General features: G+C 41.7%; 1 protein-coding gene across 1 annotated transcript in view; it reads left to right on the forward strand.

The window, feature by feature from the left end:
* The first annotated feature begins 4,439 nt into the window (after positions 1-4,439).
* CDC73 (cell division cycle 73) overlaps positions 4,440-13,177 on the forward strand; it is a 91,086-nt gene continuing 82,348 nt past the window's right edge. Inside the window, exons 1-5 of the mRNA XM_067729780.1 lie at positions 4,440-4,728; positions 7,179-7,284; positions 10,230-10,299; positions 12,092-12,154; positions 12,238-12,290. Coding sequence (XP_067585881.1) covers positions 4,598-4,728; positions 7,179-7,284; positions 10,230-10,299; positions 12,092-12,154; positions 12,238-12,290 — 423 coding nt within the window. The 5' untranslated portion in view covers positions 4,440-4,597. The remainder of the gene's footprint in view (positions 4,729-7,178; positions 7,285-10,229; positions 10,300-12,091; positions 12,155-12,237; positions 12,291-13,177) is intronic.

Consider the following 13,177-nt stretch of genomic DNA (forward strand, 5'->3'; position numbering starts at 1 on the left):
GGTAAAGGGGAAGGTGAAGGCGAACAGAGAATTCCCCAGCAGTGCTGCAGGTCTGAGCTAGAAGGAAGGGACCTGGGGCCTGTAGAAGGCTACCGTTGTCTTCCCTTCAACCCTCCACTGAGTAACAGAGATCAATGTGCCTGACACTCTCCAGGGTGCTAAGGAGGTTACCAAACAGCACTTTGAAGAGCGGAAAATAACTCACATTTACTGATGTGTCAGATACTGCATGTGAGTGATTCACATATAGAAACTCATTCGGCAAACAACAGCTTACTTGGGAACGCCAGTTGACCCTTGAACCATGCTGGGGTTAGGGGCGCTTCACAATCAGACATCCCTGCAAGTAAGTCATAGTTGGCTCTCCGTAAACTTGGTTCCTCTGTATCCAAGGTTCTACCTCCGGGAACCCAACCAACTTCAGATCGTGTAGTACTGTAGTATTTACTATTTAAAAAAAAATAAAGTTATTTATTTTTTATTATTTATTTATTAATTTTGTCTGCGTTGGGTCTTCGTTGCTGCACGTGGGCTTTCTCCAGTTGCGGTGAGAGGGGCTACTCTTCATTGCGGTGCGCAGGCTTCTCATTGTGGTGGCTTCTCTTGTGGAGCACGGGCTCTAGGCACACGGGCTTCAGTAGTTGTGGCGCGGGGAACTTAGTTGCTCCGCGGCATGTGGGATCTTCCCAGACCAGGGCTCAAACCCGTGTCCCGTGCATTGGCAGGCGGATTCTTAACCACTGCGCCACCAGGGAAGCCCTGTAGTATTTACTATTGAAAAAATAAATCCATACATAAGTGGACGCATGCAGTTCAAACCTGTGCTGTTCAAGGATCATCTGTACTTTACATATGTTTTCATTTACTGTTCTTAGTCACCTTATGAAGCAGGTATGTTCTTACCCTTCATTTTACATATAAAGAACCCAAAGCACCAAAAGTTTAAGTAACTTTTCTAGAGTTATACAGTTGATAGATTGGGCTTTTAATCCAAGTAGTCTGAAACCAGAGCCCACAATGGAATATTTTTATCTCTAACTAGTAATGAAAAAAGGAAGGGCAAGTAACATGACCAAGGCTACACTTATTGGTGACAGAATTGCAGTTTGATCCCAAGTCTCTCCAATTCCAATATCACCAACTTTCCACTATGATATGAGGGCCAAGCACAGAACAAAGACCTGTTCACCTGTTTGTTAGATTTGTGTAAATCGAAGAGGGCACCTGAGGTGGGCACTGTCAAGGCAATGGTAGTGAAAGAAGTCAGTCTAGCCCTCTGTCCACTCACAGACAAAGAGAAAGGCTGTCTTTGACATCCAGGATCTGCATCCATACCAAAAGCAAGGCCATGATATTCTCCTGTTAAATATAAATAATTTCACAGGGCACCGACTTCAGATAAGATCACTCTGTGACCATGATGGATCAAGACAAAACAAGACCACTCAGGAATCATATCTTTTTTTTTTTTTTTTTTGCCGTACACGGGCCTCTCACTGTTGTGGCCTCTCCCGTTGCAGAGCACAGGCTCCGGACACGCAGGCTCAGCGGGCATGGCTCACGGGCCCAGCTGCTCTGCGGCATGTGGGATCTTCCCGGACCGGGGTACGAACCCGTGTCCCCTGCATCGGCAGGCAGACTCTCAACCACTGTGCCACCAGGGAAGCCCAAGAATCATATCTGAACACACATGCTAAAATGACCACTACTGGGGTCATCACAGTTTGCTAGTTACAGTTTCAGCCTCACTTCATTCCTCTCACCTTCGAGATAAGGTTGCATCTGGACCTTGACTGTTCTCATACAGCCTTTGAGCAAAGAACGGTTTTTAACATTTTTAAAAAGTAAAAAAATAAAAGAAAATAAAAATAAAGAACAACATGTGAGAGAGACCATAGTTCACCTGCAAAGCCTAAAATATTTTCCATCTAGCCATTTACAGAAAAAGTTTGGCAATCCCTGCTTTGGAGAAAATTAAGATACACAGTCATAAGTTTACCTTTGCTTCCTGACAGGATCCAAAGAAGAGCAAAGCTCCACATCCTTAAGTGTTTCCCCAAATTACCTAACACCAGTCCCAAAGCCTATAATAATCCTAACACCCTCTTACAGAGATACTGCACAGATACACATAATGTATGGTCTTCCTTATAGCAAACAGTCAAAAAGCCCAACTTTGTTTGACCAATAAATGTATCAAGAACAACAGCCAGCAAACTCAGACCAAATCCCATCTGTGGCCTGAAAGCTACAAGTGACTTTTTTTTTTTTTTTTTGTGGTACGCGGGCCTCTCACTGTTGCGGCCTCTCCCGTTGCGGAGCACAGGCTCCGGACGCGCAGGCTCAGCGACCATGGCTCACGGGCCCAGCCGCTTCACGGCATGTGGGATCTTCCCGGACCGGGGCACGAACCCGTGTCCCCTGCATCGGCAGGCGGGCCCTCAACCACTGCGCCACCAGGGAAGCCCTACAAGTGATTTTTGTAAATTGAAGGATTGTTTCAAATCAAAAAAACAAACGAAGAAGAATATGTAACAGAGACCATATATGTCCCACAAGCGCTAAAATATTTATTATTCAACCCTTAACAGAAAATTTTGCCAACTCCTGGTCAAGGACTGGGAAGGGTCTGAGATTTTATTGCACTTGAAAGCTGACAAGTTAATTTGTATCAGTTTCATAGATGATGACAAAAGACATGAGATTCCTGGATCAGAAATGAAGGATTTTATTATTGAAAACAGTGGCTAGGGCTTCCCTGGCGGCCCTTTGACTTCCTTGAACTCATCTATACATTTATTGATTTAACATTTTTTTAAGGGGCCAACAACGTGGCAAATAATGTACAAGACACTCTGATAGGATGACACAGGTCTATTGTCATTTAGTTTTGTAGGGGAGGCAGTCAAGTAGTACTGGGTGCTCTGATACAAGTATAAATAGAGTAGATAGTGCTGGGGATAAATAAAAAACGTTCTTTTTAACCTGAGTGTTTGGGGTGAAGTTTAGGAAAATACGATAGTAATGGGAACATTTGCAGAATATCCAAAATTTCTCAAATTCAGTTGCAAAATGGCTAGAGAGTGTATAGAAAAATGAACCACAGGCTTCCCTGGTGGCGCAGTGGTTGAGAGTCCGCCTGCCGATGCAGGGGACACGGGTTCGTGCCCCGGTCCGGGAAGATCCCACATGCCGCGGAGCGGCTGGGCCCGTGAGCCATGGCCGCTGAGCCTGCGCGTCCGGAACCTGTGCTCCGCAACGGGAGAGGCCACAGCAGTGAGAGGCCCGCGTACCGCAATAAAAAAGAAGAAAAAAATGAACCACATTCTTCTATGTATGTCTCTGTAGGGCAGTTAACGAGAATCGAGTCTTTTCAAAGCAGGTAACAGAATTTGGTTATGTCAATCACAAAGTTGCCTTCTTTTCCTTTCTGCTTATAGTAAGAGAAATTTAAAAAAATGGCCTATGGGATATGTTTCAATTAAGGTAAACAGGCCACAGTATATTGAATTTCTATCAATAAATTGAGTTTGTGTTCTCTAACTTTCCTATCAGCAGCTTGGAAAGGAGCCATTTAAATGTAGCCCTTTGGGGTTGGCGGGGAGAAGGGGACAGGATGGAAAAAGTCACCACCCAAGGAATTGAGGGGGAAGTTCCAACATTTATGATATTTAGATGATTTGCTAGGTGCTTTCACCTTCTTATACTAATTCCATTTTCTCCATTAACCAATTGATGCTGTGAGAAGGTGTGTAACTTGCCCAAGGTCAAAAGGCAGCTAACAAACACCAGTGCCCGGGATTGATCTCCACTGGACGCGGTCTTTTCCACTATGCGAGTCCACCAAAAACACGTAATAAAAAACAACCCCCAAAACAACCCCCCGCCAAACCCGTCCCTTCAAAGGGGGCTTAATCACTAAGACCTAGAGGCCATTTGCTAGGCGGGTCCGATCTAGCTGGGAAGGTAATCCCAGTTCTGCAAATCTCTCGCCAAACTCCATCCTGGCTAAAGGAGAGACCCGAGAGCCACTGGCCACACTCCAGGTGGGTCGTGGAGCACCCAGTGCGCCCTCTAGAGATGGAGGTTTCAGACCCTCCACGCAGGTGCGCGCGCACCTGTCGCCTGCCGCGTACGCGCCGCGCGGGGCGGGAGGGCGAGGATGAGTTACGTGCTCCGCGCGCGTGCGCCGGGCAATGCGCCCTGTACGTGCGCCGTACGTGGGCACGGCGTCCCCGCGCTCCGAGTTTCGGGACAGGATTCGGCCCCGCGCCGAGTGGGAGTCTGGGAGGGGCGTTTCCCGGGCGGGCGCGGCGCCTCCTGGCGGCGGGCGGCGGCGCTGGGGGCCCTGGCGTCGCGAGATCAGGCGTTCTCCGCGGGCAGCCCGCGGCGGGGCCTTGCCTGCTAGCGCGGGGTCCTCGGCGGCCTGGGTGGCTCGTTCCTCAGCTGCTGTCGTAGGCGCGGACCGCTGCCAGTGCGGCTGCAGTTGGCTCGCGGCGGCGGCGGCCGAGGCGGGGGTTGAGGCGACAGGCGAAGAGGGCGGCGGGCGCGGCGGCGGCGGCGGAGCCCGGGGCGGGCGGCAGCGAGGGGGGCGAAGATGGCGGACGTGCTCAGCGTCCTGCGACAGTACAACATTCAGAAGAAGGAGATTGTGGTGAAAGGGGACGAAGTGATCTTCGGCGAGTTCTCCTGGCCCAAGAATGTGAAGACCAACTACGTGGTTTGGGGGTGAGTCCGGCGCGGCCGGGAGCGGGGGGCGGCGGGGCAGAGTTGGGCGCCCCCGGGCCCCCTCTTTCCGAACCCCTCCCCCCGTTCCCTTTGGGGATGGAGGAAAACCGGTGCTCCGGAGAAAAAGTTTTCCCAGGAGTAGAAGTTGCACTTGTAGGTAAGGAGGGAGCTGGAGGAGAGCTGTCTGCAGCGGTCCATCCTCTGAGCGTCGGGGGAGGGTGCTGTGGCGGTTTGTTTCTGCCCGTGTGTGCCGAGTGCTGGCTGCGTGCATAGGTGTAGAAAGAATCGCACCGCCGGGTGCCCAGAAGTCTCTTTTTTGTTCTTTAGTTGTTCCTTTCTCTACGCGGCTGCTCTGTAACTGTCTCTGCTGGCCTCTTGCAGCTCCTGATCTGTTCTTTCTCCTTTCCCGATTCCCTCAAGCAGAGAGAAGGGAACCAACTCTGAAGTTAGGACGGGAAAGAGATTCGGTGACTTTGGAAGAGTAGTCAGAATCTGTTGGAGGTGAAGGCAGGAGTTTCCTCAGGGAGAAGGTTACTGCTGAAGTGGAGTAATGGGAAAAGACTCTGAAAAAGAATATAGATATATACATATGTATTACGGAAAGAGAGAGAGAGAGAGAGATGTCTGATCATCGTTGGGGGCCTTTTGAGTGATGTCTCTCTCAGTGGTGTTTCATTTGGATAGCTGGAAACCTGGGCCAGAACTTCCATACTCATTTTGTTTGATTGAGTGGGAGCAGTGTGCTTTAGGAAGAGTTGATGAAAAGCTAGGGGAAGTTTAGTTGGTTGGTTTTAATTTTTTTATTTTTTATCTTTTGTCCTCGAGGGCTTACGATTTAATTAGCTTTGTGAAATGTTGATGGAGAAATCATTCTGAGTTTTCTGTGTTTTTTCTCTTCCAGAAGGAATTTGCCCAGACAGAATTGCATTTGATTGGGTTTTAAAAACAACTTTTAAGAGTTTGGGGAAAAGAACTTGATTTGGGCAGTGCCAAACTAGAAGAGGTTAGGAGCCCTCTGCCCCGCCCATAAGAGCTAGGGGCTGATTGCGTTTTTAACTGATTGGTTTTTCTTTAAAAAATGGCTGAGTACTCGAGGCTGTTCAATCTGAGAACTAGGAAAAATTGTGAGGAGCTGGGTCGGTGCCTCAGAGGAGGTTACCTCGATGAGAGTAGAGAAGATAAGACATAACTTGATAAGAATCTCATTCCCGCTCTTAAAAGAGCAGTCACTTCTACCTGGGGGTGTTAGGAAAGGTTTCATGGACGTGTGTTTGGCATATAGACATGCTACAGATTTTTCTTGAATAAGTGAATGAACAAATGAATAAGCTTTAAGGAATGGTTAGGAATTCTGAGGGTGAAATGGTGGGTTTGGTGTTCCAGGATGAGGGAACTGTGTGGTTAAAGGCATGAGAGCTGGAAAGGAAATGTTTTGACAGCCATTCAGTGAAGCAAGTAGTGAGAAAGGAGTGCTTAGAATAGTAGATTTCAAACTTTCACAGCAGTGTATCACACCAATACCATCATTTTCATTTACTGTTATTCTGTGTGCATATGTAAATACACACATGTACATAACATTAAAAAATTTATTCTTATTGAATGCAGTGCATTCTATTTTTTATTCTTATATATCATAAAGAAATACCAGGTTGTGACTCATATATTATATTTCACAGTACAACGATTGATAAGTGGTGTGTGGTTTGAAATATATTGATTTAGAGGAAAAGTGGAAACAGAGGCTAGAAAAGTAGGTTTGGGGCTGTTTGTATTGGGCGGTATTCAGATGAATTTAAATAACACGTTGATATTTCTAGATGGAGAGAATGTAATAGGGAGGGTGGGATTGGACACTAACATTTGTTGAGCAAGTAATAGTATGTGCTTGCAATGATAGAGCTTGCACTCCTAGACGACATTGTTTTATTACAGGTAGAATTAGTTTTGGTTTTACATCATTGGCTTAATTTGAGGGATGTCATAAGACGCAAATGTCTGAAATTAATTGTTGTGTTGAAGAGCGTTGTTCAGCAGTATCTTACTTAGGAGACAGGATACATATCTTGGAAGTTTAGCACAAGTCGTAGTTGTGCTTCTTTTAATCAGGTTGATTGTTTTTTCTTATGGATCCTGGCTAACTGATTAGGTTTCTCTCTCTATTGACAAAGCCCAGAACCTAACTGGGCCAAATTCTAAAAAGTCTGTAGTAATAAAGTATGAATATGGTGTGCTTTCCTTACTTCTTGCTTTTTGTCACTATCTACTTTTGTGTTCCTTTTGCCCAAATGACAGTTGCACTTACTAAATTTCATACTCTACGTGTATCTGTTAGCTATGTTAAATCCATCGTTGGATAGCAAAGTGAGTGTAGATAAATTAATAAATATGATTAAGCTGAAGGAGTTATATTAGAATTGTGAGTAAAAATCTTGTCTTAATCATTTCAGGACTGGGAAGGAAGGCCAACCCAGAGAATACTACACATTGGATTCTATCTTATTTCTACTTAATAATGTGCACCTATCTCATCCTGTTTATGTCCGACGTGCAGCTGTAAGTAGAATTCATTTAAAAACTCTTTTGATTTGATAGTTGGTATCATTTGGTGTGGATAACTTCCGTCATGGGTTTTAGATCAGAAGAATGAAAAGTTTGTTTGTATCTATATGAAAGTCTCCTGGAGGGTCAAAATTAGATAGATCACTGTGATTTATGCATATTTTTTAAATCTGTGAGTTTTTTACATGTAAGATATGAGTAATGTTTATAACAACAGAAGTTTCAAAGCTGTTTGTAGGGATGTTTTAAAAAATTTATGAGCCTGTGGAAGGACCTTGATATTCAGAAATCTAGTTTAATTGCAAGGAAAAAAATTTTTTTTGGCATCAAAAAGAACCCAGTTTAGTAGACAGCTTTTTAAAATGAATTTTTAATCAATTTTATACACTTTTTTCATACTTAATTGATAAATTCGTTTTCAGATGCTTGAAAGATGCCTGCTTTGTGCATCTGAGTGTATGAACACTGCTTTTCTGAACAAGAAATATATATTTAGTGTCAAGTATGTGTTGAAAAAAGTAATATGTAGGGTGAAACTATTTAAGACTTTGGAAATAGTGAGATAAAATATCAGCATCTCGCTTTATAAAGCTATGTGAGCTCATATTAGATCTTTAAAAACTGAATCAGGCACTAATTAGAATGTTTTGTTGGATAAGTCCATTCATTTTGGGGTAATAAAGATAATCCAGACACTTGGTATACGTTTAGATTACGTCTCTGGGGAATGGCTGTAGTACGTAACTGATTCTGTAATTGTTAACTGTGGGCCTTAGGACCTTTGGTCACGTAAGATTTAACTATTATATTTCTTAAATATTTGACAGATCGAAAGGGCAGAATTCTAAAAGTCTAGGGTTCTACAAATTTTGTTTTCTCCTAACTCCTTTGTATTATTTGCTCTTTCTTGTGAGCAGACCATTTCTGAAATGAGTTTTTCCTACTCATAGCCCCTATTTTAGTGTGAATAGACTCATACTTTTTTTTGTTGGTGATAATGTATATATAATTCATTAGTGACCAAATGATGAAGTATGTTATAATACTTAGACACAGTAATTTAAAGAAAATCAATTCAGATATTTTAACTATTTATGATATTCCATGTAGACTAGTTTTTAAAAACAAGCACAAAAAAAATCGGTGGGCTCTTGTTTATACTCATCAGCAGAAATTAAATTTTAACCTAACTTCTTAAAAACAGATTAATTTTAAGTGATTAAATGTAGTCTATCTCTGTCATTGAGGAGCATGTGCAGAATGTTTGCTGCAGTGAAGTATAGTCAGTACTCAACATAAGATAGTTAGCCAGGGATATTAAGGGTTCTTGTTCATTGTTGCTTATATAAAGTAACAAAGGGTTTATAACTGTATAATCCCGTAACCACATGTTTTTCCCGTACTCTGCTGTCCTTAATTTACATTATAAAAATGGTAGTGAAAATTGTGGTAATGATAGAATTCATTGAATTCATGGCCCAAGGATAACTTGGTGCCTAAAGTATACAGTTTTATTTGTTTTGCTTACCTCTTTACAAATTGCTAATATAGGAGATTAAAGGAAAACTACTCATGTAGCACAACAGATACATTTTCCAGATTTAATTTTTCATTTTTTTTCCCCTGCTTACAAAATTTATACACACTCAAGGATAAGAAAAGAGATACGTAATGTAGAAAGTAAACAACTGTCGTTAACATTTTTCTGTATAGTCTCCTGATTTTTCCCCTGGGCCTAAGCAACACATACCTATTTTTTTAATCATTTTCTTTTTTCTGTTTTTTAGTTTAAATGTAGTCAATATACAGTAATAAAATATTTTCAGGTGTACAACATAGTGATTCAACATTTATGTACATTGTGAATTAATCACCACAATAAGTCTAGTAACCATCTGTCATCATACAGAATTTTTGCAGTATTATCGAGTATATTCCTTGTGCTGTACATTACATTCCCATGACTTAGTTATTTCATAATTGGGTTGTTTGTTTTTTTGACGTTGAGTCGTGTGAGTTCTTTATATAGTTTGGATGTTAATCCCTTATTGGATTTATTGTTTGCAAGTATCTTCTCCCATTCAGAAGGTTGCCTTTTCATTTTGTTGATGGTTTCCTTCATGGTGCAAAAGCTTTTTAGTTTGATGTAGTCCATTTTTTTATTTTGTTGCCCTTGCCTGAGGAGACAAATCCAAAAAAATATTGGTAAGACTCATGTCAAAGAACACACTGCCTATGTTTTTTCCTAAGAGTTTTATTGTTTCTTAATTCTTACATTTAAGTCTTTAATCCATTTGAGTTTATTTTTGTATATGGTATAAGGAAGTGGTCCAATTTGATTCTTTTGCATGTAGTTGTCCAGTTTTCCCAGGACCATTTATTGAAAAGCCTGTCTTTTCCTCAGTATATGTTGTTGGAACATGTACTTATTGTTAATTATGAAAATATAGTTTTAGTGGTTCATTTAGTTTACTTGAAACAGTTCAGTTGCCATATTTGGAGGAGGTCTAGTTTGGGTGTGAGAAAAGAAAGCACTTTGGAAACCTTGAATAAAATGAGCAAGCAATGGGACTAAAATGGTATTTGTCCCGAAAAGCAAAACATCATGAGTAAAATTAAATGCTTAGAATAAGCCAAGGGACAAAAAAGACTGTAATTGGTATTTCAAAGAGGATAGGGTTATTGTTTCATTTCTAATGCTTATCTTTTGTATATCTTACTGGAATTTTGAGGATAAAGTTACCAAAAATTAATATGCTTAAAAATTGTCAAGATTTTATTAGGTTCTTTCAGCCTAATTATTTTCTAAAAAACATGATTCTAAATATATGTTATCAAGATATGTTGGAATAAAATTCAGACTTTACAGGATGTTGATCTTTACCAAGTTTCTTATAATTGTTATTGATTTGATATCTATTTTAAAATTTTGACTTTAGACTGAAAATATTCCGGTGGTTAGAAGACCTGACCGAAAAGATCTACTTGGATATCTCAATGGTGAAGCATGTGAGTAATTTTTTAATTGCTCTCACTCTTAAATAGACATTGTTGCTTTTTTTTTTCCCTGTGAAATAAGAATTAGTGGGAAGAGATCGTGGATTCCCACTAAAAACTTCCCCTACCTGCAGCTGTGTCCACATGCTGTCTTCTCCTTCCTGTTATAGTGGATGCACCTGACTCTTGGGGCCAGTCACCCCTTCCCTGCGTGTGGGTTTCATCTCTTTTCGCACTCTCAGAGACTCTGCCTTTGCACATTGCTGCTTCTGTCTTGCATCGTCAGTTCTCTTTCTTCTGCACCATTCCCTTTAGAACATACACCGTGGTCTCTCTCATTAAAAAAGTTCTCTGAGCCCCCCTGTCCCCCACCTTCCTACTCTCTACTGGTCCATTTGTCTTCTCTTTTTCATTACAAAATTCTTTGCAAGGGTTGTGTGGTGTTACTGCCTCCTCTTTGCCTCTGATTCTCTCTTGAATCTACTCCAGTCTGACTTTCTTCCTCACCATCTCACTCAAATCACCCTTATGAGCTCAGCACTGACCTAAGGACTAGCAGATCCTTTGGTCTCTCCGCTTCGCAGCTAACTTGACCTCTCAGCCTTTGATACTGTTGACCGCTTACTCCCTTTTGGAAAGCCTTTCTTGACTTGGCGTTTGGGGCACCAGACTCTGGAGGTTCTCTTTCCACTCATTGTCTGCCTCACTTTTTTTTCTTGCTTCCTTATCTCCAAAACTGATGTGTTCCTGAGCTTCACATTTAGAAATTCACTGTCAGCATCTTCCCTTGGGTATTTAACAGGCATGTGAAATGTAGCATATCCACAATAGAGTGCCGAGTCCTTCCTTCCCTTCTCCCCACCGACAGAACGGAAGCAGCAAGTCTGTTCTCCCAGTGTTCCCGTCTCAGTAAATGGTACCCCATTCACACAGTTGCTTAGGCCACCAACCCTGGAGAAATCTTTGATTCTCTTCTCTCACAGCTCACGTCCATTCCATCAGCAAGTCCTTTCTTTACCTTCGAAAGTATGACAGCTTCTTACCATCATACGCCCACCCCGCTCCACCTTCCTCTTTAGACCATTGCGTAGCCCTCCTGAAGGTCCTCGCTCCACTGTTTCCTACAGTGTAGCCTCTGCTCACCACTCAGAGGGACCTATTTTTGAAAAAGCCTCTGAACTTGATTGTGTCACCCACCTGCTCAAGGCCATCCTGTGGCTTCCCGTCACACTTAGAATACAGCCCATCCTCCTTTCCTGAGCTTCGTGACTGTGCTTCTGCCTGTCTCTGTGCCCTCATCCTCTCCCAGTCTTCCTCTGCCCTCAGAAGTCCAGTCTTCCTGGTTCTTTTAGCTTTTCTAACCTGAGAGTCTTTGCACTTGCTGTTCCCTCTGTGTTACATTTTGTTTCTCTGCGTTGTCACGTGACTCACTTCTCACCACCCCATTCAGAGCTGTGCTCTAATGTTGTTCCCTTATATATGTATACGTTTATGTTTTTATTTATGTTTACATACACTTTTACATACATGTGTTGTGATATTGGAGTATATTCTTTGATTTCAGTCAGATATCTCAGTTTGTAAGTTAAATGGTCAAAAATAGTTTGTCCTCTTACAGACTTTCTAATACAGATTAATCATTTATAATAAAATGCTTTTACAAGCCTGCTTTAAAACATTTTTTAAGGGAAATAACCATATATAAAGTAAGAAATATAACAAATCTTGAGCATTCACTTGTAAATATATCCAATACCTGTCTTCAAATATTTATTTTCTCACAGAAATCTTTTTAAATCTTCAGCAACATCGGCCAGTATAGACAGAAGTGCCCCTCTAGAAATAGGTCTGCAGAGATCTACTCAAGGTATGTCTTGTTGCGTGTTTATATTGAACTTTCAAACACCAGTCCCCAAACTATATGTTTATTTACTTCTTTTTTCCTTACAGTCAAACGAGCTGCAGATGAAGTTTTGGCAGAAGCAAAAAAACCGCGAATTGAGGTAATGGAACTTTATTTTAAGTGATTCAGGTTTTTTATGGAGATTGGACTCATGTAGTAGTAAGAATTCTTTGCTCATAGTAGTGCTCAGAACTTTTGTTTTCCTGGAAAAGTGGTAATATTAGAATGAACAGTTGATTAATAAGTAGCTTGAGCTATCGTGTAAGATCTCTCACATACAAGCTGTGTGATGGACAAATCACTTTATTTTCTTTGTCTTTATACCCTTACGATGAAAGTGTTGGCCTAGATGAGTGGTCAGAAGGCTTGTTCTATAAAGGGCCAGTTAGCAGCCACTTCAGGCCTTTTGGGCCTTGTAGTCTTTGTCCAGCTCTTTCACTCTGCCGCTGTAGTGTGAGAGCAGGCACAGGCGATGCATAAATGAACAGGCGAGGCTGTATTCCAATAAAACTTTATGAAACATGGCCAGCCAGATTTGGCCTTTGTGTTGTGGTGTGCCTACCTCTGGAATAAGGTGGTGTAGGAGTTTACTCCACTCTGAAGAGGCGTGAACATGAAGTCCTTATTCCAGTTACTTCTTCCAATATTGACATATCAGGTTATATGTTTTTTTGGTAGCATTTTATAGCCAGCAAGTGGAATATTAGTATTGGTAAACAAGGGTAGTTCATGTTAAATAGAACCCTGTAAGCAATGCAGTTAACGTTGAAAAGAAAATTTGTTGACCAGCTCGTATACTGCATAAGACAATTAAACTTTTGGAGTTTAAATTGTATGAGTACAATACTGTTTATTTAAATTTGTAACAAGCTCTAGATCAGTTGCATATAAACCCTCTAAAAATGGAGGATCATGTATTAGAGGCACACTTAAAATCTGAGAAATGACTGAACTGGCTATATATCAATGACCAGTATAGGAATAACA

Source organism: Pseudorca crassidens, chromosome 2 (genome assembly GCF_039906515.1).
Source record: "Pseudorca crassidens isolate mPseCra1 chromosome 2, mPseCra1.hap1, whole genome shotgun sequence".
In the NCBI taxonomy this organism is placed as follows: domain Eukaryota; kingdom Metazoa; phylum Chordata; class Mammalia; order Artiodactyla; family Delphinidae; genus Pseudorca; species Pseudorca crassidens.